At 43.0% G+C, this 27,414-nt stretch overlaps 1 protein-coding gene across 1 annotated transcript in view; it reads right to left on the bottom strand.

Annotated features, from left to right (window-relative positions):
• The window catches only part of KITLG (KIT ligand), a gene marked incomplete at its 5' end in the record, with an annotated part of 91,646 nt that extends 69,030 nt beyond the window's left edge, over positions 1-22,616 (bottom strand). The window contains one exon of the mRNA XM_081084628.1: positions 22,587-22,616. Coding sequence (XP_080940754.1) covers positions 22,587-22,616 — 30 coding nt within the window. The remainder of the gene's footprint in view (positions 1-22,586) is intronic.
• Positions 22,617-27,414: the final 4,798 nt, after the last annotated feature.

Genomic DNA, 27,414 nt, shown 5'->3' with positions numbered 1-27,414 from the left:
TTTGCTGGTGAGTAAAATAGGATTCAATGAGATTGAGTAACTTGCTCATGCCACTCTGCTAGTAAATCCCCAAAGTGAGTTTAAAGGAAGACCTACACAGCACTGGAAATAAAACTGCGGGGCCAGTCAGACATAAAGCTGATTTCATCTACATTTAATGAACTATTTAGTTTTATTTAAAATGTGTATGCCTTGGAAGGCACAGAGGCCCCTTAATCTACATCAGTTTCTAATTGAAACCGCAGTGCCAAGTTACAACTAGGCTGGGTAAACAAGTAAATCAAGTTACACTTTGCTGTAGCTTAAAGAAAATCACATAGTTAGAAGGAGGGGAGAAACCCAAGACATAAAGTGATAAGTTGTTCCTGCTGATAAATACAAAATCAAGTGCTTTCAGACGGTTAAGAAGAGCTACTTATTCATTCAACAAACTTGTCTAAGTACCTGATAAGTACATAAGATAAAGACATACAAGGTATGGACTTTGGCCTCTGAAAGTTCAAACTATTAGGGACCCACAGCAGGGCCATAGACTGAGAGGGGAAGGGCCCAGGAGGGACAGATAAATCTGACTTTGGGGGCTGGGGATGGAAATTGAGGGAGGGTCTCAGTGACAGCTCCTGGGAGGAGGTGACACATTCTTCAAAGGGAAGTAGGAAGTAGCCAGGTAGATCAAAGGCAGCTGGGTGAAGACCCCTGACAGAGTAGTAGCAGGGGCCCAGAGGAGTGAAGGTACATTTTCACAGAACTTCAGGTTTATGATACTATTGAAAAATAAAAGTTTCAACGTATAAGCAACAATTGATGAGGCTAGGGAAATGTGCAGAGGCACTCCCAATTTTGCTAACTGAGTTGCTTTTTCTATCTTAAAGGCACTGCTCAGGAGCTCTTGAAGGACTTTAAGCAGGGGAGCATCAGAATCTGATTTATTGCCTGGCCTGCGTGGCTCAGTGGTTGGGTATTGACTGGTGGACCAGGAGGTCATGGTTCAATTCCTGGTCAGGGCACATGCCGGGTTTTGGGCTCGATCCCCAGTGTGGGAGGCAGCTGATCAATGATTCTCTCTCATCACTGATGTTTCTATCTCTCCATACCTCTCTGAAGTCAATAAAAATACATATATTTTTAAAAATCCGATTTATTTTTGAAAGGCTTATCAGACATCAGAATAAAGAATAGCCTGGGGAAGGCAACAAGCCTGAGGGACAGGAGGCCAGTTAGCAGGTCGCTGGAGTCATCCAGAGTTGAAGTGAGGGGAGCCCCAACTATGCGAGTGGCCATGGGAATAGAGAGAGACAAGTTCGACAGGATATGGAAGTGGAATGGAAGGGACTTGGTGGCTTACAGGAAGTGAGGAGAGGAGTCTCAAATGACTTCCAGGAACCAGTTTGGGTGACACGAAAAAGTGGTGCTTTTCACGGAGCCAGGATATTCAGGAGGCGAGGTGGCCGCTGGCAACTGCGTTTATCACCAAAACCCCTGAGGAATAGCACTGTACTGGTATAAGGAGAAAGAACCATCTGCACAGGAGATGAGCGGGCGAGAAGCAAATACACGAGAGACAGATCGGTTGACTGTGGGGCACCTTGGCCAATGGAGAAGAATGTACAAAACAGAGAACGGTCAATAAAGCAAGCACTACAAGAGGTCCACCTGGTGGTTGCTGAGGGGTACCTGGTGGAGTTGACCTTGATGAAGACAGTTTCCGTAGTGAGTCAGACCGTAGTGGGTGGACCACAGGGATAAATGAGTGTGGGGAATTTCAAGGATATACCACAACAGCTTGCCTAGAAAGTGAGGAAGATAGCGGGTAATATCTGGAAGGGCTAGAAAGTTAACTTCAGTCTGTAGAAGGGAAGATAGCTCTAAAAGGGTGGGGCTGAAAAGATCGACTAAGCCTTCCTCTTTCTTACAGGGTCTTTCAGGAGGAACAACGCCTCTGTGGTAAATGACAGCCAGGTGAGTTCAGAGGCTTTGCCATTGCATGACAATCCCTACGAACGACTTCTAGCTCAGACTAGAATCTAGGGCAGGGGTGGGCAAACTTTTTGACTCGAGGGCCACAATGGGTTCTTAAACTGGGCCGGAGGACCAGAACAAAAGCATGGATGGAGTGTTTGTGTGAACTAATATAAATTCAAAGTAAACATCATTACATAAAAGGGTACGGTCTTTTTTTTCAATAGTTTTATTCATTTCAAATGGGCCGGATCCGGCCTCCGGGCCGTAGTTTGCCCATGGCTGACCTAGATGAACATATCCATTGCCAATTATTTTCACTATATGAATATATTTTTAAAGAAATAAGAGAGACAGACCCCCAGCATTGGCCAAGGTATAGGAACATAGCAAAAAAATAAAAAATTCATGACAGTTCTTGAATCCGCATACCAACTTTCAGTACTCCATGGGCACCTGTTCTTGCTGGATGGCATTGTTCACTGTCATGTCAAATAATTGCATTGAACCACCATGATAAGCTTTCCAAAAACAGATACAAAAACATAAACCGTAATTCACACTCTCCCAAGTATGTGACTCACTTCTGAAACTGTAATCTCAGGAAAATAAAAAACCCTGCAATTCTTCAAAATCTGTAGAATCTTTTGATCTCCAAACAACTTAGAGCTAAAAAATAAGTGCAGAGCTTCAGTTGCTATCTGATCCCAGGTGCTGAATGTGGACTGAATGCCTGAACTCTCTCGAACTTCTCATGCATTTTCCCTACAGTTGAAATTAAACGGGTTCAGAGGTCTTATCAGATCAGCTACTGGGAGTCTGACAAGTTTGGTCTCATAGGGCCGTTAAATTCAAAGAAAACACTGTCAGGAAGCAGCTCAGGAAATTGCCACTAAAGTGTTTTTCCCCACCTGGGTTTCTGACTCCATTAAATAAATGAGATCTTTGTACTCTGCTTTAACTCCCTCTAAACAGCATGAAAACCAATGGGGCTAAAGGCCCTGAGTTCAAAAACACCCACAGTCTTGATCGTTTTCTTTATGACATCAGATGACCAGCCCAATCTGCGAAGGTCCCGGCATGAGTCTTCCCAATTACACAATGTATGCTGGATGCACCAATTGCCTTTGGATGAACTGAATAAAATATTGAAATGTCCCCCTTTTCATGGACAAGGGTTTAGATCAAAGTGCTATTATTAGGGTATTTACTTAGGATGCAGATTCCTGGGCGTAGTGAGGTATCCAATTTTCTGAAGGCATATCTCAGGAATGTGCACTTTTAAAAAATATATATATATTTCTTTATTGGTTTCAGAGAGTAATAGAGAAGGAGAGAGAGATAGAAACATCAATGATGAGAAAGAATCATTGTCTGCCTCCTGCATGCACCCCACTGGAGATTGAGCCCGCAACCCAGGCATGTGCCCTTGGCCAGAATCAAACCTGGGACCCTTCAGTCCGCAGGCTGACGCTCTATCCACTGAGCCAAACCTGCTATGGCAGGAATGTGCACTTTTAACTAGCCCTTCATGTAATTCTTGGGTACTCTCTCAGGTCTGAGTCAGGCTGTTTAGGCTGTACTTGTTCATGGGTGCTATATCATTAGGAAAAACAAACAAAAAGGTCTCAAAGGTATATATACAAGGTGGCACTCGGTTCAAGGGCTACATAGCAGATGCTCCCGATTTAGAGTAATCTCAAAAAGAAAAGTTAAATGTAGCGAGTGTGGTGGGTACTGTGGATCGGTTCTCTCAAGTTCCATTCCAGCTCCCTCCTAGCATATCCTTCTCACTGTAGTGGTTACAAAACTGAAATCTGTATTTCTTGGACTCCTCTGCATCTAGTACACCTGCAGATGAGTTTAGGTTTTGACCATCAGGCACCACACTGCAGGGTTTAATATGGGAAGAAAATCCTTGACATGAGAAGTTGGAGGCTAGACATGCACTTTGTTGGCTTGAGTGGTGTTGGGGCAACTAGACTATGCAACCTGCAGCAGTAACAGCTTCCTGCATTGGCTGTAGCAGCTACACAGACAGCAGTGGACTTAACTGGGTTCTCGGTGCTACAGTATTCTGTTAGCATACTCTTCTAGGCCTGCCGGTGATTTTATAAGCCATCAAATACATTTCAATACATCTCTTCTTTACTAACTAGAGTGGATTATACTATCTGCAATTAAACCTTAAGCAATACTAGGAGTAAAGACCCAAGTTATTAAGCATTTATGTCTCATAAAGGCTAGTCTAGATGTTCCTTGGGAATTTTCCATTAGTATTTCAAAATTCAAATTATAAAATAAGAATCATATAAAAATTTTTATGAAGAGCCATTTTTAATTGGCAATCCATAAGAATGTTAATGCAATTCTACCACTTGAAGCAACACAAAACAATTTACCTCTGATACGCCCAGGACATGTTCCTCTGGATATCTGTCTGCCACCTGAAGCACAGTAAATTGCAAGTTCATTGCTTATGAAAGAGGTGATGCTTAGAATAGAACAACATCAGCAAAAGTGAGACCTAGATGCAAATCATGGTTCCATAACTTACATGCTGTTACCTAAACAGATTATGGAAACTCTCAGTTTTCCTGGGGTGATCACATTTCTTTGACTTTTTTTTATAGATTAAATAAGACAGTTATGTAAAGCACCCACAACAGGAATGGCACAATGCAGATCATGACATGACTTGTTAATGCTATAGTTATTATTTTATCATTCTTACTAATGCTTTCAATGTTGGCTTCAGAATTAAAGCTATACTAACAGTGAATGTCCCAATCCCACTTATGCTCTGCCTCCCCATAGATTAAAGATCAGCACAGGAAAGTTGATAAAAAGAGGTTGTGAAACTGCCCCCTGCACTTGGATTGGATCAACTCCCCCAAAGCAGGCAGGCTCCTCTCCACCTGGTGCAAAAGTGAGGCCCAATTGTTTGGGCAATGGGTGAATGTTAACCTAAACTGCAGAGTTTCAAAAGTCAACTTTAGCTTCAGCAGGAATCCAACACAGTTTTAGAAAACAGCGTGTTTAACCCATGCATGGAAAAAAAAAAAAAAGAACAGTAGAGAGTGGGGGGCTGGGCAGCAGTGATTCTAGAATTAGGCTGCCAATTTTTAAATCTCTCTTCTGCCACTGACTAGCCTTGTGGCCTTTGCAAAATTAGTTCATTGAACTGTGCTTTAGTTGGCCCAGCTGTAACGTGCACAATACAGAACCCACCTCACAGCCTTGTTGAGGATTAGATGGCGTTATGTGTGTTAAAGCACTTAGTATAGTACCTGAAAATAGCACACCTTCATAGATGGCCACTGTAGTTATCACCACTGATGTCTTTTCAACCATATCTAGAACAGTCATCCCCAGAAATGTCATTTCCAGACTGGAAGCACGGCGGTTCAAGCCAAAACTCAGGGCACCATCCTTGATTCTCTCCATTACTCTGTTTCTACATGCAGTCTGTCAAGTCCTATCAGTTCTATCAGTAAAATGTACCCGGAAACATTCCCTTCTCTCCATCACTCCTGCCTGGAAGACTGAAAGCACCCTCTAAAGAGCCTCCTTTGCTTGTATACTTTTACTTACAATAGTGTGGTCTTCTGGGAATATAAAACATCGCTGTCTGCTTAAAACCTCTGAATGCCTTTCCATTACATTTACAATCAAGAGTGAACGCCTGACAGGCCTACCAGGTGGTGAGTAAGGCAGATGTGCCCACCTCCATGCTCATTACCTTCCCAGGCCCTGCCCCCACCATACGCCAGCCACTCTGGCCTCCTCTCTGCTCCTCAAACACTCGGACGGTATTCCTGCCTTAAGCCCTTTGCACTTGGCGCTGTAAGCTTTTCCCCTCTTGGGCTCTGCAAGAGGCAAGTCCTTCTTTTCACTCAGGATTCAGTTCAAATATCACCTTCTCAGATAAGCCTTCCCAGGTAACCTAAGCACTGGTAGCTTCAACGTTCATATCACTGTTTTATTTCAACTGCAATAACATTTTCATCAGAAATTATCTCCATACTCCAATGACTTTATTCGCTTATGGCTTGTCCCTCTGACAAGAATGTAAATGGTGTGAGGGTGAGGATTCTATTAGTCTTGTTCTTCCTTCTTAGCTCTAGTGCCTTGGACTGACCCCCCTCACATACATGCTCTTTCACATCTGTGGATTGCATGTATTGCAAACTGCTTCTAAAATACCTGCAAAAGTGCTCCTCTGATCAAAATCTCTTTTATATAGTGCAGACCCCGGTGGCAGCAAGATCCAAATTGATCTCACTCATTTGTGGAATATAATGAACAACATAAACTGATGACCAAAAACAGATCCAGAGACAGAGAAACATCGATCAGACTGTCAAACCTCAGAGGGAAGGTAGGGGAGGGTGGGGGTAAGGTGGAGCTATCAAACCAAAGGACTTGTATGCATGCCTATAGGCCTAACCAATGGACACAGACAAAAGGAGGGTGAGGGCTTGAGTGGGGGGTGGGCGAGGGGGAGGGTAATGGGGGGGATACGAACACATATGTAATACCTAAATCAATAAAGAAATTTTTTAAAAAAGAGAGAATATACTCAGTATGTGAAATGGGGCACAGACAAGTCTGCAGGATTCAATCCTCAGCAGATGGTGTCCATATTCACACAACAGCATTGCAACATCACCCACCAGCTTTGCTTATTATCTGTCTCCTGCACTTGAGTTTGAGCACCATAAGGCAGATTCTTTCAGTTCCTGTTTCGTTCATACAACAGTGCTGAGCACAGAGAAGCCTCTCAAATATATTTTTTAAATGAGTGAATGCAGGATAAACATAAGAGTTTTGTCCTGGGGAAGGGGCAGGGGGTGGGCTGGAAAGGGTCAATGGAGAGAAAAAGGAGACATTTTGGGGTCAACGGGGGAGGGGAGAAAGGAGAAAGTATTAAGATTAAATTAATAAAGATTTAATTAAAAAATTCTAATGATGACAAGTGTAACGTCACAATATTCTCTTAATTATCCAAAACATGACATTAGCTAAATGGGCCTCAGGTTGAACTTCTAACTGTTTTCTTTGTACCTTTATTTTGTGTGTGTCTTTGTACCTTTAAATACTTCTCTAGCGCCATGAAAAATGAAAAATTAGGATATAAAACCAGAGATAGACTGTAAACTCCATGAGGAGCAGGAACAATGTAACTGTTTTGCTCACTATTGTATCTCTAGCCTCTAGGCAGTTGCTTTTCTGGTAGTAAATAGAGCAATAAACAATTTTTAGTATGTAAACAACTAGTGGAAAATGCCTTTTCTTTGAGATGTGGCAAGAAACTATGACAATAAACCAAAATGCTGAACTTTTAAATCCCCAGAGCTCCCTTTCTAAAGGTAAGTATGATATGAAGTTACTTTACTTAGTTGACTCAACAGGGGCATAGTTTTATTTATTTATTTATTTATTTATTTAACTGAATTTTTTTAGAGAGACAAGAAGAGAGAGGGTGAGAGAGAAACACTGATGTGAGAGCAGAACGTTGGCTGCCTCCTGCACGCCCCCTACCGGGGATTGAGCCTACAACCCAGGCATATGCCCCAACCTGGAATCAACTGGCAACCTTTCCATGCACAGGATAATGCCCAACCAACCAACTGAGCCACACTGGCCAAGGCATCAGGGACATATTTTTTTAAAAATGTAGGTACTTTCCTACAGTAAGTTCAGTGAAAGTCTGTGAGAAGTCTACAATTCTGTAGTTTACTTAGAATCCTATATAATAAAAGCCTAATATGCTAAGTGTCCAGTCATCTGGTCGCCCGTTCAACTGATCAAAGCATAATATGCTAATGATATGCTAAGGCCGCTCAATCGCTTGCTATGATGTGCACTGACCACCAGGGGGCAGACAGTTGACTGATCAACCAGTCACTATGACGTTCACTAACACTAGGGGGCAAACAGTTGACCGATCGACCAGTAGCTATGACGTGCACTGACCACCAGGGGGAAGACACCCCGACCGGTAGGTTAGCTTGCTGCTGGGGTCCAGTCAATTGGGACTGAGTGAGATGGGCCAGACATACCTTGGAGCCCTCCCGTGACCCCTCCCCCCACCCCAGCTGGCCAACCTCCTGCGTCCCTCCTCAGCCCAGCGATCATTCACTGGTGGGGTCCCTCAGCCTGGCCTGCACCCTCTCGCAATCCAGGACCCCTTGGGATATGTCAGAGAGCCCGTTTTGGCCCAATCCCACTCAATACAGGAGCTGCCCCCTGGTGGTCAGTGTGCTCCCACAAGGGGGAGTGCCGCTCAGCCAGAAGCCAGGCTCACAGCTGGCAAGTGCAGCAGCGGTGGCGGGAGCCTCTCCTGCCTCCGTGGCAGCACTAAAGTCAACTGCCGTCAGTCAGACATCCTCCAAGGGTTCCCAGACTGTGAAAGGGCGCAGGCCAGGCTGAGGGAACATCCCCTTCCAGTACACAAATTTCATGCACTGGGCCTCTAGTTTAGTATAAAATGCAACTATAACTTTCTCCCTGTTTCCCCAATGAGCTGTAATCCCTCAAAATTTCTTAAACAGCCATTCATAAAAAAATTAATCATGGTGATTTGGCACTGGAAATACACATGGAATGTGATTTCATTTGAGAGCAAACATGTTCAGAAGTGATAACACTGGTTGAGCTTTCAAATGCTAATCTTATCTCTTCCCAAAGCATTGGCTAACTGTTCTCTATCTGTCATCTTTACTACAGTAGGCAAAACAAACAAACAAACAAACACCTCAGAGAACCGAATCCTTTAGTCATCCAGACCCATCCCTAGTTTGACTAGAGAATAAAATCAGTCACCTTTTCTTTAGAGTAATATGGGCATAGGATTTCTGCTCTCCTCTCACATGACTTGTTTTCTTTTATTCAGCTTTTCCATCATGATATCCAGGCATGTATGCTTACCATTCTCCACAATTCCAGTATGTAAGAGGAGACTCCAAATTCAGTAGAGAAAAGAAGAGATATAACAGAAACAAAAGGAGAAGGCTTTTTACAATCTATCAGGATGTGAGTACTGGCATCACACCTTTTATTATTTTTAAAAAGGTTCCGAATTAACAACCTTCAAAGTAAATGTAAACTATTTTATGTTCTGAAATTCTTCCTTGAAGAAGACTCAGGAAGATTATGAATTGAGCTCCCTAGTGTAAAAATCAAAAGAAGAATACGAAGAATATACTTTAAACCCTCAAGTCCTTTCTCACAATCATGTTGGGGGGGAAAAACAGACACTTTGCTCTTTGGGCAGAAAAGAGGGTTGAGTGGCAAATAACCATCACAATCCTGTGGGCTCCTCAAAGCAGCTGCTTTGCTGAGGAATCAAATGGAGATGGAAGCATAAATGTAAACAGGAGGACTGCTTGGAAAGCAAAGAGAGTCTCTCACCGCATGGGGGAGAATGGGGACTTACTTCCCAGGAAGTGGAGAGAGGACCCTGTGAGCTGTGGACCCAGCTCAATGAAATTTAAAAGATATGTTGCAGCTGCTGTAAGATTCAGGAGCCAAATCTGCACAAACCATTTTGCACATTGACTTCATTGCTTAAAGTCTGGTATGTGAGCGCCTCTCCTCATTGATGGTGCCCTTTGGAGCTTTTATTTGTAAACCGAGGCAGGAGGGAGACTTTGCTCTCTGAGATAGGACATTATTTAAAACTTTAAAAGCTGTATGGGTGCCAGGAATATTAACCTTTCAGTTCTACACCCAAAACCAAGATTACCTAATTAACAAAAACATACAACTAGCCCTAGCCAGTTTGGCTCAGTGGATAGAGCGTCGGCCTGCAGACTAAAGGTTCCCCGGGTTTGATTCTGGCCAAGGGCACATGCCAGGGTTGTGGGCTCAATCCCCAGTGGGGGGCATGCAGGAGGCAGCCAATCAATGATTCACTCTCATCTTCTCTCTCTCTCTCTCTCTCTCTCTCTCTCTCTCTCTCTCTCTCTCTCCCCCCCCCCCCCACCTTCCTCTCTGAAATCAATAAAAATATATTTAAAACAAAACAAAACAAACCTCATTGGGGTTAAGTTTTAAAAAACCACATACATACAAATAAAAAAATAGACAAAATGAAAATAGGCCATGGTACAGGTTTGTGTAACTTTTAAAAAATGTCAGAACTTTGAAAACTTGGCATCCAAAGAGTATCCTGCAAATTAATCTGCTAAAGACATAAAATCACTGTATAGAGCCCTGTGTTTTAAGGCAGTACTGTGATTGCCTTGGTAACTTCTGATCACAGATTAAATGGGTGTCTTCTAACCACAAGTGAAATTTGAAAACGTCATTTCTTGTTAATCCTCCAACTTCCTTCCTCCACGTTTAAATATATCTTTGATCTTAAGTACTAAAACATTATTTTGTTGCAATTGCTTAACCACATCTGTTTTATATCCATAAATACCATTCAGATGGAACCATCTAAAAATTCTCATGTTGTCTATTTTCTGTCTTTCATGACTTTCTGGATAGAGATAATACACAACAGTAGGCAAAACTACACAACATACCATCCTTGTCTATTGCACTGGCTAACTATTAACCAGCACAAACTGTGGAAAAATATATGAAAGGAAGCATTTTGAAGGGGGGGGGGGCGGTAATTTGGGAAAAGAATCCATTTACTGTATGTATCAGCCTTATTATTATCTATCAAAAATGTCTTATCTAGGCAAAGAAAAGGAAGATGACAGCAGCACCAAGCAAGGGATTAGGAGGAGCACAGAGATCAGATTTCATGATTCTAGTTGTGAGATGCTGTGCAACTTGCTCAACCTCTCTAAGCCCACCTTCCCCTTCTATAAAATAGAATAATCACACTACCACCCTCACAGGTGGAGAGAATTAGCGGAGATAAAACGTGCAACCCACACACTTAGCTCGGAACCTCACACATTGAATGAGCATCAAAATCAACATTTCCTTCTTCACCATCAACAGCACCATGTCTTAAAATCTTTTCTGGCTCATCAGCCCTTTAAACATCTGAAATTAGCAAGCACCAGCTGGTACTTGCCATTCAACCACTGTGTTCTTTCCTCAAAGATGCCAAGCAACTTGCCCCAGCTTCACCTTTTTTAAATCCTGGTCTCCACTCTCTTCTACAACCCAAGTGGCCCATTTATTACTTTTCCCTCCGAGCAGAATTATATTTGAAGAATGTGGGTTTGTGTAGAGCAGTGTTGTGTGCACAGTTAGGTTTGCTTCCTATAGTCATCGGTGCCTACCAGCAGTTCTAAATTTCCTCCTACCTTCCAAGTCACCGCCTCGCCGTCAACTGAATGTCAGCGAGGTCAGGAAGCACAAAGTTGCTAAATACCCACATCCATGAGTAGAATGCTGATGCACATTCAGAGTGCCGATAGTAAATGATTCAGTCAAACATACACCTGGCATGATTCACAACTCACAGTTTGGTTCTGAAAATCTCTACCAAGATGTTGGTGCTGGGCCACCAGCTAGGGGTACCAACATGAGGTGATTTAGGCAGGTAGACAGGTGAGTAAAATGATGTGTTCTGTATGTTTTAAGCACACAATTTTTCTTAATGCTATAGGAGCACAGGGTAAGATCACTAAACACAGTGGGGATGGGGCCAGGGAAGAAGGGCAAACAGATATGAGGGAGGGTTTCTGTGAGGAGGCATCATCTCAGCTAGACAAGTGGAGAGGCTGCCAGGCCTCTGAGGCTAAGTGGTGAGCTCGCCACTATACCACTGTTCACAGTTAGGAGCCACTGGAATGAACTCTACCATCTGGGGAGTGGCAGCGAGAAGCACCAGCCACGTCACAGAGAACCTGTATAATTGTTGAGGGTTTGGACTTTACCCTTCAGGTAATGCAACGTCATTGGAGGATTTGAACCAAGGTAGATGCATGGTCAGCCTTCCATCATAACTCCAGATGGTATGTGTGAGAGACAATTTTTAAAATTACAGAATTCGCCATTCATTTTGTTGGATAATGAAACGCATACCCTGGGAGGGACTAAGCCATATATCAGCACATTCTTGTCTTTCCTGTATTACCTCTCAAATGCCAGGACACGAATTTTCAGGGAAAGATGCAAAATTAGGCCCCTTTGTAATCCAGCGCTTCTAAGCAATTTTTAAAAATAATTCAGGCCAATGACTCTGTCTCATTCTACTTTAGCCCTTAAAATGAACTTAGCTTTGTTTTTTTCCTTTTTCTGATTTAAAGAGATTTTTCAATTCTTGATTTTACAGTCTTGATTCGAGGTTTTTTGTCTTAGATCCTACTCTGAACTCACACATTTCCACATTTCTGGGTTGGTTACTTGATTGTTGAGGTAGCAACAGTCAAAGATTCAGTCAAGAGACCTCTAGAAAAAGCCTTTAAGTTGTACAATGTCAGAAAACAGAAGCTGTTTTCTGTTACAAATGCTTGAACAAGTCAGCACTCCATCAAAAGGAATATAACAGTTTAATGTTCTGTCAGAGAATGGAATGCATGTTTACCTGAAGTAATGGCCTGATAAAAGGAACTCGAGTCTGTCTTGATGGATACAAAACTTACTCAAAGATTAACCTGGACAATCAATCCCTTAAACTCTAAACACAATCACCCATAAGAAAATAAACCCTGAATTCGTAATGAAAACAATCCCAAACTGTTGATCAAACACACTTACTAAATTCAACACATACTGCCCCCTCCCCACGTCCCAAGAAAGGGACTTTAAATGTAAAAGTGAATTTTTCTTGACAGCAGCTAACATTTACCTAGATTTTCTGGATACCTGGCACAGTACTAGCCCTTCTCATGTATTGGCTCATTTAATCCTCACAACCACCTAAGGAGTTAGACACCATTGTAAACCTCATTTTACAAATGAGAAAATCAGAATGTTAGCAGAATTAAGTGACTTAGAGTCATCCAAAAGAGGTGACTCCAGATCTGAGTCTGCAAAGTTATTAATACATACTATACATAAAATAGTTTGAAGCTCCTTTTGGAAGACATTAATAAACAATGTCTTTCATAAATTTAGAAAGTTTAGATTTTTTCATCACTCAAGGTTTAGAAGGATAATATGACCCTAGGGCTATGAATGGAACCTCCTGGTCTGTAGAGAACTGCTCTGTCCATCACCTCTTTGCCTCTTACAACTTGTGAGGCAGCCAAGGCATGTGTTAGCATCCTTAGTTTCAAAGATCCATGCTGACCGAGATCCAGACCCTTCCCTAATCTCAGATCACAGTTACATAATCTCATTTCCCATAATCAGCCCTAATCTCTCCATGCTTTTCAATGGCCGCGGGTTTTTAATTACTACAGCCGTCACACAAAAGCAGCAAACAGAGTAGAAGTCTGATCTGTCTGCTGGCATAATCCAGTCCCTAAAGATTAGAGACACCACTTACTGAACATCAGTTCTGGGTCAATGTCCACCTATTATCTCATTTAATCTTTGTATTCTTCTATGTACTGTTACCCCAGTAGACACGTGAGGGCATTGGGGCCTAGAGGAAGCAAGTAAATAGCATGCGCATGGTCTTGGTGAATAATGGAGCTGGGACTTAGGCCACATTCTCTCTGACTCCAAAGTCCACGCTCCTTCAAGTGTCTGTGAGATCAATGGGTCAAACACTGTGCGCAAACATAATTCACGGTATAGCTGGAAAACATGGATGAGGTCTGGAAAATACTTTTTTATCATAGTAAAAATCTGTGAGGGCCAGCTACAAGACAGGTATACAGCACATTATTCCTAGGTTAAAAAGGTAAAGAAGGAAGGGGACCAGAAGAAGAGGGAGGGGGTGAAAGGAGCAGGGGGGAAAGTGGGGGGAGGAAGGGAGAGAGGAAAGGTGCTAAGTATTATTAGTACATTTTACAGAAGAGGAAATTCAGGTAGGAAAAGGTGAAGCAAAGTTAAGTCATTTGCATAGGATCTCTTGGCAAGCTGGAGTCAAGAACCAGAGGTAAAACCTAGGTGCTTTTGACCCAAAAGCCATACTCTTTCCATTCTCCCTTGACAAGGGGCTATCTTTCTGTTAATGCGAAAAATGACCTCTTCTTCCGGATAGGGAAAAGTAGGGCATCACTCACCAATCCATGAGAAGGACTCACGTTCGGCCCCCCCTCCCCAATTCTAGGGACAGCATAGAGTTCAGGAATGCAGGCTCTGGTGCTGGCCGCCTGGCTCGGAAGCCAGCGCCTGTGTGCCGTTCGCTCGGTGACCTTGGCGCATGATAGAAAGAAGTAACCGCGCTCTAGGTGAACTATCTGGAGATATCATTATACACACTTAACTGTTTTTCTGGTTTTGTGATAGTAGGGAATGAAAGCAATCCAATTATTCAGGACTGCAGTGGATGGAAAGCCCGAGTTCTTTGGATAAATGGCTCCAGCTTTCCCTTCCATTCAGACAGTGGGGACTTTTAAAGGCACTTTCTCTCAGACAGGAGGCACCACACTGATAAGCTTACCAATTGCTGAAGGCTAAGGATAACAGTAAACGTTTATTTAGTATTTCCCATGTGCCAGTGCTGGACGGAGGGCTTTCCTGTGGATTATTTCACTGAATCTTCATGACCGTCTTTGAGAAGTGTACTCTTGCTGTCCATGTTTTGTAGCTGTGGAAACGGAGGCTCCGAGATCCCGTGCTGAGCCAACCACAGCAGGCTGCCCAGCTGCAGGCTGCTCGGTCCATCATACTCTGCCGTGCTGTGTCCATCATCTGTGTTCAGATGATGCCAGGACCTTCCAGCTAACACTTTTGTTTCCGCTAAACCTGATGAGTAAGTCCCATAGCGATGCTGCTGACAAGGGTGTGCCCGTGGTCATTTGTTTAAAAAATCGTCGTGTTAAAGCAGAAAATGAATAACAGAGCAAAGGTCCTAACTTGAGTGGCTGGTAGTTTTGAAAAACAGGCAGAGCATAAAGATATCATTATAGTTTTCTAATATGCTCACAGGCACTTAGAGTTGCTTTTGAAAACAGCGTGAAAATAGGGTCAGGACCGATTGAATTAAGTGATCCCTGAAGCATCTTTTTTTCTAAGAGTGTACTAATTTGCAACACCATCTTAAAATATTTTAAAACCTGCCCTCTGCAGATAAGAGTACGATTTTATTTGAAAGACACCAAGGTTTAGACAGTAATTCTTAATTCCATAAAGTAAAATGGCCCTTTTACCGTTGATAAGGGCCCCCCGCACAGCAGTCAGGTGAGGCACCCATTTGACAGCTGAGGAGACTGAGGGAGGGGCAGGTGCCCTGACTGTGTGAGCCTTGTTGCTCCCACAACCATTTACCCTCCTGGTGGGACTAAGGAGCTGGGTCAGAAGCTACCTCTCCCTCACCCAGAAGCTCAGCTTTCCTGCCTCAGTCCTCCCCATATAAGACTAAAAGCTATCATCGCCACAGACAAATTAAAACCAAAAAAGCTCACACTGTACAGACTGCACGTCTATGTATGTACACCTAAATATGGCTAAGTGGAATCGCGTCTTTAGAATTCAACAGCCTTGGCTTCACATCCAAGATTTTCTGCTTACTTGCATTTTATTCTTCTTTTAATTTGGGGCACGTTTTCTTAAACTCTCTGAACTTTAAGTTCCTTATTTGTTTAAAAAAGTGATATCAACAATAGTATTTACTTCATAACTTTTTGGGGGCGAGAATCAAATGAGACGTACCCGTGCAGTTTGCACCTCATCGTGGTGCGTAATCAACAAGTATATATTAACTTATCAACTACTCTTATTATTTCCTTATTCAATAAGCTGCTTTCTCTTTTTAAGCTGCTTGTCATTTGGACTATTTTGTATAACTTTCCTTTCATGGGAAGGGGATAAAGGTAAAGGAGATAAAATGGAAGGAAATTTTTGTTTAATTTGCTAAGAGTACTTATGAGTGTTAAAGAAGGCAGATAACATAAGGAAGTAATGCTATTAATCTCTAAGGATTATTTTATTTATTCATGCAAAAGCAGAAATGGCTAACAATGAATGTATTTCTTACATTTCTTACAGCATTTGGATTTGCTATAATATTTCATGATTCATTATTTTAGTAGAAAAAGAATTGATTGTGTACTAAGTGTAAGTCGTTGTGCCCTTAGATAGTCCATCTCACTTAATCAATACAACTAATAGGTGGTTATTTCTGTACCCATTTTAAAGATTGGGAAAATAAAGTTCAGAGAAAAATACCTACTGAAGGTCACATAGCTAGTCCGTGGCAGAACCAATACTACATTTGATCTATAATTCAATCATGTTTTCTGTTTTCTCACATGACCTCCAGTTTTGCTTAGTAAATTATATTGCATATTCATGGAAAACAATGCTCTATATGGTGAACAAAGTAACCTTTATAATCATCAACCAAACACATTTGTGTATTTAATAGAGCCAGCACAGTAGTTAAAAATGTACCTTGTTTTGCCCTGGCTGGTGTGGCTCAGTTGGAATGTCAGCCCATACATCAGAAGGTGGAGGGTTCTATTCCTGGTCAGGGCACATCCCCACGTTGTGTGTTGAAACTCCAGTCAGGGCACCTACTGGGGGTAGCCAATTGATGATGTTTCTCACATCAATGTTTCTCTTTGTCTTTCTCCCCTCTCTCTTCCTCTCTCTAAAATCAATTTAAACATTTTTAAAAAATTTGCCCTGTTTTAACAAAAGAAAAGGAAAAAAGCCTCAAAAAGTATATCAGCACCTAACAACCTGAATCAGGCATTTACTCTTTCCACAACACGATGAGTACCTGATATGAGCCACTCTGCTAGGCAACTGGAATTATGAAAAAGTTTTTGGTCCAAATTCTATCACTGGCAGCTGTTCCTAATATCTGAATTGCATTTGCTTTTGATTCCATGTTCCTGTAAACAGAATTTGTATCTCTGACGTGCTAAACAAGCCACACTAACGCACTGTGGCTGTGCCAGCTAAATCTCTTTGGGTGTTATTCTTGGCAGTAAACACGTGGAGTTGGCAGAGGAAGGACCTTATCTGAATTTCCTCATCTGTGAAATGGGATTTTTAAAAAAAACCTGTACCTACCTCCCAGAAGAAAAGTTCTCCCAATTAATTAATCTTGGAACTGTTTTCTACTGAGTGCCACTCTGGTTGATCTTATTAGCAGGGTGATTTGATTTTATAAAGCAATGATGGAAACTCTTTAAAATGGCTACACATTTAAATGTCAAAATTTGACACACACACTACAGTAAATCCTTTCCTTCATGCTGAATCATTTATGTGTGGCATTTGTACAGACGCAGAACAATAAACAATCAAATTGCTTTTGAATTTAAAAGTCTATTAAAATTGTTTAAGAATAAAAAAGATTCAAGTTTCAAAAGGGGAGAAAAAGGCAGCCCACTATTTTCTAAGTATTATTAAGGTATAGAGTATGGCACATTACCAAAAAAAAAAAAAAAAAATACATGTACTAAAGTTTTAAAAATACTTTCCTGGCCAGGGGTTAAGAATATTGTTTTAATGTTATAATTTGTTGCAAAACAATGAAAGAATAACATAAACCCTATTTTGTAGTGCTTTTGTACATAAAATTAATGTCATACAATATTAAAAACATGCTAATAACCTCTCTTTCATTTTTCATGAATGTTTTCTAATGCCTTTATTATCTCTGCATTTCAATGCCCATTTTGGACCACCTGGAGGCAGAAAGCGCAAGCCATGCACCCTATCTAACCAGCAGAATTCCATGTCAGAGCCAGTCCTCCGCTGAACAGAACACATCAGAGGCCTCTGAGCAGGCCTGGCCGAATAGAGCAGCTTTCTAAACTGCCAGAGATCCAAACTAAAGCAATCACTGAGGTTTTCGCTGGTCATCAGACATGGAAATCCCTAATGTGTTGACTATTTCAGAAGCAGTAAATTGTAGGTTTACATAGAACCATAAATAATGATGTGTGACTGCTGAGGTTTGTTTTGCAATCCCTGGGTTTTCTGGATGACATTAGAAATCACTTTATATGAAGCACTTTTCCCCTTCCTCCCTCCTCTTCATCTCCAGTTCAGCAGTTAATGTAAATCTGAACGGCCATCCATATGTCCTGAACAACACGTGCCAGGACAGGAGCAAGGAATTTGTAACACAGCCCATTTCTCTGCAACGCTCTGCTTGGAAATCAAGGAATCTGTGTGCTCTCACGGGCAGTCGTCTAGAAAGGCCTCGAGAAAGGGACTCCCAGGAAACAGCAGAAACCTCGGCATAAGGGGGTCCCTCACAAAAGACAGCCCCTATTAAATTGTAATTCTTTGAGGTTTTACTCAAAACCCTCAACTACCCTTTAGGACCACATTCTAAGCCAGTTGTGAGATACACTTGAATGGAAAGACTGCTGGCTTCAGAGATTTTATGTCAAGTTGAAAAAGAGGCAAAAGTTCTAAGCACCCACAGTGCTTTTGTTCAGAAGATGAAATTCTGCTCTTGAAAGGGCAACAGAGTATGTGCAAACAAGGCCAACACCAGGCCCCACACCCTCCTGTGCTGGGTCCTCCCAGGTCCGCAGCCTGCCACGCTATGCATGTGGGCGGGGGGTGGGGGGGGGGGCTTCTGCAAAGGTGAAGGAGGCTGGGGCTTTCTTTTTCAAGAACGCTTGCTCTTTTGTGCCCTTTTGTATTGTCACCCTAGAGAGCAAAGGCGTTCTTTGAAGGGCAACTGCCCATTTTGAGTGACTCTCTGTGCACCCAGAGCACAGAAAAGGCACCCTGGCTGCCGCCCTTCATGCCCACATTCTAATCCACAGCACTCAAAGCACCAAGGCAACAGCTACACCTGCAGAGGCAAGTGCTGAATTCCCGCACCCAGATCACAAAGGAGAGCTACCGCTGCCTCTGTGAGAGCCTGGATCGCCGCCCCGATGCTGGGTGTGCTTTCAGTGGGCAGCTCTCTAGCCTAGGCTCTGCCTGGGCTTAGAGGAGGACAGCGTCACTGCCACTGCCACTGCTCAATTTTCTGAAGAATCCCTGCTCTCTTGGCCGGCGCGGGGGTCCAGCTGATGTTCCAATAGTCTCCTGTCAACAATGAGAAAAGGACTGTCATGGCTTCTGACGGCTGAGGAAAACCAGCTGCTGGCTACTGGGCTTGCCCCAACTCTCCAGTGAGGTCAGTTCTAGAGAGAAGCTCAGGAAAGGAGGTAGGTGAGAGGTGTTCCTGAGAGGGGACTGAACCTGCGAAAATCCTCAGCCAAGTGCCTTCCACAAGAACAGTCTTTCCCTGAGGCAACAGTCCTTTTCCAGCCCGTCTTGCCAGCTGCAGACCCCCTCCTCTTCCCTGGCTTCTGAGGGTTCATGCTAGGGAGTGGGCCAGAGATACTACTAAGATCAGTGACTTGCCCAGGACTTGTCCAAGACTTGCCCAAGCCTCAGTGTCTGCTGGCGCTGGAGCAAGAGCCAAGCACAGGACCCATTCCCCCATGCTCCCCACCAATGCCTTTCTGCTACGTGATCAGATTCCCTCCATGGCTACTGCAAGCTCCCAGACACTGGAGACGGCAGGAGCAGAAGAGACACGCAGGCCCAGGGCGGCACTCACTACCTTTGTGAGCCTATCTTCTCTGGTCGCCTGCCTTTGCCTTAGGATTCTTCCTTACGGAGAGGATTTAAAGATCAGAAGACAGAAAGTAACAGTGGATACTGCTAATATAGCAGAGTGTAAATACCATTCTTGTTAGAGAGAAATGCCAAGGAGCAGGTGAAATGGCTAAAAGCAGACAGTCTAAATTTAAACCTCTTTCTCCCCGTTGGCTGGGTCATAATCATAAAATAATGGTTATCATTTTTATTCACACCAAAGCAATGGCTACACAAATCTCAGAACCAAAGGGTGCTTAAACGCCATCTGGTTCAAGCCTCTATTTTACTAGTACCTTCAAAATTCTAGAACTGGAAGGCACTTAGAAATCACCTAGTCCTACTTCCTCATTTTACAGTTGAGGAAATTGAGGTTGGAAGGGATTCAAATCTCTTTCCAAAGTCACACAACTCAGTATCCAGCCTAATAAAAGAACTCCATCCCCTAATATCCAAGTCAATGTGGCTGCCTAGGAAAACAGTGAAATGTAGGCAAAGACAAAGACAGCAACATAAAGAACAGTCTTCCTTTAGATGACACACATTGAGATCTCAAAAAAAGAACCATGAGGCCTAATTATAAGAAAATCACTCCCCACCTCCTTTATTTTTTTTTTTTCTGGACAGAGGAAATAGAGATGTGATAATAACAATTCCCTCAAACCCCCGGCCCCTGTTAACAGTTCTTCCTGTGCCCATAGTCAAGTAAAAAGGAAAAACACATTTTGCAGCATCTAAAAATCAGTGAGGATACAGTCAATGGTTTCTATGAGACAAAGTCTATACAAACTAACCTTGAAAACAGCATACCTTATAAAAGCATACTGGTGTTGCCTCAATTTGTTTCATAAATGTTCTGACTACACAGGTGACTTACACCCAAAAGCAGTCCCCTGCAGCTGTTGGATTCATGTGCTAGAAAAAAAGATAAAAGATCACTCCTAAGATTGATTTGCAGCCAAATGCCTTACCCTAACTTACAAAAGGGAACACTAAGGGAATCAAGAAAAGGAAAACAAAAAATCTCCCAAACTTGCATAATGGATAACAATGTCACTGCGTGTTGCCTGGGAAAGACAAAAAGGATGCCGTGCAGAAATGAATGCATGGCCTCAGTCAGAAGAGCAAGTGCAAGAACACCAGGGAGAGGACGCTAAGTCTCCAGTCCAAAACAAAATAAACCCTCAGCATCACACGAGGGGCACTCAGAAAGCAAGAGTGTGGAAATATGGAAGTGAATCAGAGATGGCGATAATATTTCCACTTGTCTATTTTCAATTCTAATTCTCTCACTCATTTTCACTTTTAAAGAATTTAACATCCTTGGTGCCACATATAGCCTTTGTTTGCATACATTCCTGGTTTGCTGTGTGTTCATTACAGTCTATAAACAGACATCAGCCTGGAATGGGCAGCACTGAATCCACAGATTCAGAGTTGTCTGTCTGTTTTGCTGGTGAAGCACCATTTACCTGCAATAGTCAGTTTTTCTCTGGTTGTTAAGTTAACCAGCAGGCAATTCTCTTCTCAGGAACAACAAATCCAGACTGTAACTACAGTAAGCCACTGTGCTGGGATAAAGACTATATATATATATATATATATATATATATATATATATATATATATATATATAGTCTCCTTTAATCCTTACAACCACCATGTGAGAAAACTCTTTACGACTATTTTATAACCATCATACAGATTACAAAATGCAATTCCCAAGAAGTTTAACCATTTGCCTAAGGTCATTTATCTCACCAGTGGTAAAACAGGAATTGGAATCTAAGTCTTCAAACGCTAGAGCTAGATGACACCCATTGTGTGTCCACTCCACCTGCGGCGCTCCCTAGCCATGGGTGGGAAGGGCACATGAGTGCAGACCATGCATAAAACCTCCAATATTCAGACCAGCCATTTGGGCAGGGATTCTTTTTTTTTTTCCTGGTGATGGAAAGATGTCAATCACCTACCATTAAAGAACAAATGTGACTCGCAATTTGTTATGTTCAAATCAGCAGTTAGACATAAATACAATTTAGCAATTTTAATTGGTTTGGCACAGGCCTTCAGATTTCCATATGGTTATTTCCTTGTTTTATGTTAAATGTAATTGACTTAGCACTTGAATTTTAAAATCTTGGCAGAATGTATCAATTAAAAGCTACACAAAATAGAATTACTCAAAGCACACACTCCAAATTGAGTGACTCTAAGGATAAGATGAAAAAATGCTCTTTTCATAATTTTTTTTCTACAAACTTGCATTATCACCCAAATATCATCCTCATACAGACAATAGAGGGATGTCTTCTTGGAGCAACAAAAGCTAAAAAGTAGTCTATTTGCTTCTCTGAGAACTAATGTATGCCTAAAATGGCCTTTTTTTTTTACACTGTTTGCAAGATGGATTTTTTTCTTAATATTTTTAAAACTGATAGCAGTAAGGAAAACTCTCACAAACCATCTGAAAACTAAAATGTGAGTACATTAATAAATCGGCCATCAGGCCCATTAAGTTGATAGGCACTTTTTAAAATGGTCTTGAAAAATATACTTTCCAATTGTTATTTAATATACAGAGTGTTATATTAAAATAAATGATTATTGATCGAAATAGATGTTCTTTCTGAACCTAAGCCACAATTTCCTTCAAACTGCAAAACCATATAATATAAATAAAATGCAATCAGACATCTGAAAAATGCAAAATGCATTCATTTCTGTAGACTTGTGGTTAAATTTGTTATAATTGCTCCTCATAGGTATTGTCTATGTAATTATTTTCTTAATGCTAAAGTCCATTACAAATGCTAAATAAGTGAAAGAATCATTTATTGAATCTCAATTGTTTCTTGATGGAATTTTCACATTTATTTAGCTTAACTGAAAGGCCAGAACATCTGGTGCACCCGTGATTCTTGGAGAGCTGCATAACTGCAATTAAAGTTTACTATTATTATTACTTTTATTAAGTTCTAATTTTATATCTTGGGTAATATATACTAAGAGAGCAAAAAACTGTTTACCTTAAAATAGAACTCTCCTATTGAGGCCATCTTTATAAATGACCATTGAAACTATTGATTTAGTAGATACCCTTGCTGGCAATTCATCTTACTTCTCTTAATATTTGATTTCCTCATGCTACTCTCCATCCATCCAGAGTTACACAGGAAGTTTCTTGTACCTTTTGGATTAGAAAATTTAGCAATATTAACAAGGATCTAATCCCTCTCCCCCTCATTTCCACAGATTATGTTATTGATTTCATACTATTTCTAGTGTCCCCCCCTTTTCAGTGGCAAGAATGTGGAATTGCTAGAAGTATCCTTAAAGGAGACCTTGAAGGTCATTAGATCCCAGGCAATGAATGCCTTCATTCAGCAAGGGCACTGCCCTCCTATGCCTGCAAGTCCTTTAACATCAGCAAGTTCCCCCAAAGGGCTTGCACTTTAACTTGGTCTGAGCAGGTCACATTTCTAAAATATTTAGCTATCTCAAATGACCCTGGTCGGCAGCACTGAGTCACTAACACCATGGCGTTTCAGGCTAGACTGACCTCTTTCTAGTTTTCAATGGAATTATCCCATGTAATCAGATTTACACAGACATTTAATCAAAGTGAGAAGGAAGATTACAGCGCTAACATGTGTTTCGCAAAGCAAGGGTGCAAGGATCATCAATCCTACTGACACTCAAAGTGACATGATAGTATGTCGCCCTCCTTTGGAGTGTTGGTCATTAACCTGATCTGTCTCCAGTGCTCTTGTTTAAATAGGACGGTTTAGGCTCTTTTTCTGAACTAGTAGATAGAGATTTCTCCACCCAGATCTCACCACTGCCATTCATGTGAGCAGATGCTACCGTAACAGGGAATGGGTTCTATGCTCTTGCATATTATTCCTGCAAAGCAGAAAACTTGTACAAATCAAGTAATTACATCGGAACCTCTCTTTCCTCGCCAGCCTTTAACACTTGCATTTCCGCAGCACACTGCTGTGACCCCAGGTGTGGCCTTCACTGCTCTGCCTATAAACCAACCTGCTTGCAAGAAGGGAACTGCACTCCCTTCCTCTCCTCCTAGGCCTCTGCCCTAGAAACCTTACAAACCTTTCTGCCAGCCAATGCCCCTTCCCCCTGCTCTTCTCCACACGGGTGCGATGACCTTGATTCTTCCTGATTCCTTCCGAATGTGTACATCTCCTAAGCCTAGACATCTATTGAAAATATGATGCGAAGCCACCCTTTAATACAGCATTTCCCCCACAGTGATGCCTTCATTCTGAACTGACGATTTCCCTTTCCCCCCAACACTTCTACCCCTTCGACACATTTCAGGAATTGCAATCTCGGATAGAACCTCTGGGGGGTGAAAGGGCAGCCTTACCCAACCCGGGACAGACACACACATTCCAACGGGCAGAAGTGAGAAGAGGTAAGAACTGCAGTGGTGAAAAGAACTGTGGCTAGAAGCAACGTGGGGGCCCTTTCTAAATGACAAGCCACATACCTGCTTCCGTGGGTTGCGGGATCTAATCGTAGCCCTGGGCGGTGCTTTACCCAGTGTTTAAGTGTATAATGCACAATTTAGCAGCACTAAGAATTACCTCAATAACTATCATTAGAGGTGCCCATTTTTTTTTTTTTAAGAAAAGAGAAACTTTCTATTCTGTAATGAAAGAAGGTGGGTGCGATGTAGAGGTATCACCTCATCCAGAGCTCTCTGGAGAGCTCCCCCATAGCTGCAAACCCCGCAAATGCTGCAGGGAACCAAGTTTCCGCGGTGGGCCAGGCAGGTTCCTTGCCCCGCGGAGCGCTGCTACTAAAGGAACTCGAGGTCGGCTTCGCTCCCGCGGTGACACCCGCGTCCCCGCGAGCCCCGAGCCCACTTGGGGGCTGCACAGAAATCTGGGTGCGAGGGCGCGCGAGCGAGTGTGGCGTACGGGGAGCTGTTTTGTAATCTCCCGGAATCCGAGGGAAAATGTCTCCCGTGCAAAGACATGCCTTTCCGTGATCACTTAAAACTCTCCGACCAAAGAGCAGATCCTTCCTCCTTACAGGAACTGCGGCTCGTACTGACAGCTCCAAACTTAACGGCTGAGGCTGCGAACTTGGCACTGGCTCCCTCTCATCACTCCCCCTCCGCTTCTCCCGGGCTCAGCCGGCCCGGGCGGCTCGAGCTCGCACGCCACGCCCGCCTCCCCCGCACCCCCTCGGCGGGTCCGGCGGGCACAGCCCCGGACGCCCAGGCAGGTAGTGCCGGGACGCGCCGGCCTCCGGGCGCGATTTTCTTGGAGAGCCGGCGAGCTCCCGGGTGCGCCCTACTCACTTGTGTCTTCTTCATAAGGAAAGGCAGCGCTGTGATCCAGCCCAGGCAGCGGTGTGGCGACTCCGTTTAGCTGTTCTGGAGCTCCAGCATATTGCACGAGCAGCGGCTGCAGATAGTCCACGCATTGGGTAGCCCGAGCGCAGCGCCCTCTCCACGGCCCGTGCTTCCCGCGGCGCTCCCGGTCCCGGCGCAAGGCGGCGAATGAAACCCCGGCCGGCGCGCCGCCAGCACTTTTATATCGCTCCCTCCCGCCTGCTCCGGACACGCCTCCTTCCCTTCCGGAGCCCCGGAGTGGCGAGTCCGGGCCCTGGCGCGGAGTGGGGGGTGCGAGGGGAGGAGGGGGAGATCGGGAGGGCTTCAGAGCCGCGGGGATGGCCCAGAAGTTGGACAGATCGGGTTAAGCGCGTCCTGTTGCCTGCGGCCCCCGGACGCGCACCGGCAGGAGGCCACGAGGGCGCACGGGCTCCAAGGGCGAAGCTTAACAACCTGCAGCCGCTGCAGGCGCTACGCGCCAGACGCGGCCAGTTCCAGCGCGGCCTCTGGGCTGCTCAGGGGCTCACCTGGCACCGCCTGGACAAACGAAATACTTCGCCGCTTGGCGAAGGCCTGGTACAGGGGTGTTTGGGGAGAAGACTCAGGAGCCTAGCCAATAATTCACCCTGCCCCGCTCAGGGACTCAATTAGGATTTAGACCATTGTCTTACCCCTCTATTTTTTTTTTTAACACTTACTTTAGTGAATAAATATTTAATAATTAGACGAATTGTTCCCTCAGGGTTAAGTATTGCTAAGGGAGGTGCTGTTTTCAGAAGGGTTCACTGCTGCTTCTTTAGAAATTAAGATTGAAAGGAAGTGTAGATTATTAACTATGCAGGTTGCAGACCAGCAAGTGTTCTGGAAACTACTTTTTGTTAGAGAAGTTTTTGAAATCGGAAAGATCATGTAACAATAATATTAGCGAACACCATTATGTGATGCACTTAATTACATACTAGGCGTCATGCCAAGGACTTTACATAGATTATACAATTAAATCTGTTCCCCAAGCTATTGCATAGGTCCTCTCATTTTTATTCCCATTTTAAAGATGGTGAAATGGAGGCTCACAGAGGTCAGTTTTCCCAAACCACAGCTAGTGAATGGCAGAGCTTAATTTGAATCCAGTGCTCTAGCTATACAGCCTTTAAAAATTACATAAGATAAATATTTTATTGATTCTCCAAAACCCTTTTATATGTTTCTTCTAACTGAAGACCATTAAAAGACATTTTAATTTTTTTTAAAAAAAATGTTAACTAGACATTAACATCAATAATGGATTAGAACAAGAATAATGGATAAATGTAGGAATTAGGTATTTTAATAAGAGAGTAGGTTCCAAGTTTGCCTTCATTAGTTGAGTGTACCTTTATTAAAAATGAATGAGCCAAACTTATAACCATGAGAGAACAGGAAACTAGGCAAAATTTGAAGCTCACTGCGTTAGTTTTCTATTGCTGCTGTAACAAATAACCATAAATGTAATGGCTTAACACAACACAAACTTAGTATCTTACAGCTTGGAGCCATAAATCTCACTGGGCTAAATATTGGAGAAAATCCCTTCCCTTGCCTTTTCTGGCTTCCTGAAGCTGTCTACTTCTTTGGCTCATAACCTCCTTCATTGTCAAAGTCAGTAACGGTGAGTTCAATCCTCCTCACTTCAAGCCATTTTGACCCTCCCTTCTGCCTCTCTCTCCTACATTCCTAAGCACCTTGTGAGTACATTGGGCCCACCTGGGTAATCAGGATAATCTCCCTCTTTTAGTCAGCTGACTAGCAATATTAATTCCGTCTTTGCCACATAACATAACATATTCACAAGTTCCAGGGATTAGGATGTGACATCTTCGGAGGGCCCCTGCTCAGTGTACCACACGTTTCAGCATAAGTTTGGGGAGAACGTGGAGTGGAAATGTGGACTAGGTTTGTCACTGTGCACCCCCTTCCAGGGCTTCCCTCCGAGTGGCTCTGGAGCTCCCAGCTGGAAGACTACCTCTATGGTTAGGAAAATAAGTGTTTGACAAAAGGACCACAAGAAAATTTTAAAATAATTGCCATATATATATATATATAGTTTCAGAGGGAAGGGAGAGAGAGATAGAAACATCAATGGTGAGAGAGAATCATTGATGGCTGCCTCCTGCATGCCCCCACTGGGGATCAAGCCTGAAACCTGGGCATGTGTCCTGACCAAGAATCTTGGTTCATAGGTCGATGCTCAACCACTGAGTCATGGCAGCCAGGTTGCTTTTACTTCTAATCAAAATAGTACTGCAGACCATTTTAAGTGCAAGTGGAAAGTCTGAAAATAGAAGCAAATATGACAGCATTGGAAAGGTAATAAAACCAGCCTTTAGGAGTAATTTTGCTCTGCCAGAGTTTCAAAACAGTTGAACATATATGATGCACAAAGGATCTATACTACTGAAATGTGTCATGTGGCCTAACAGAAAGGGAAAAGAGTTTGAGGAGGATTGGTTCTA

Source organism: Myotis nattereri (genome assembly GCF_964212035.1).
Source record: "Myotis nattereri genome assembly, chromosome: 2".
Lineage (NCBI taxonomy): Eukaryota > Metazoa > Chordata > Mammalia > Chiroptera > Vespertilionidae > Myotis > Myotis nattereri.
The sequence above is the reverse complement of the archived record's forward strand: the minus strand, read 5'-3'. Positions and strand labels throughout refer to the sequence as shown.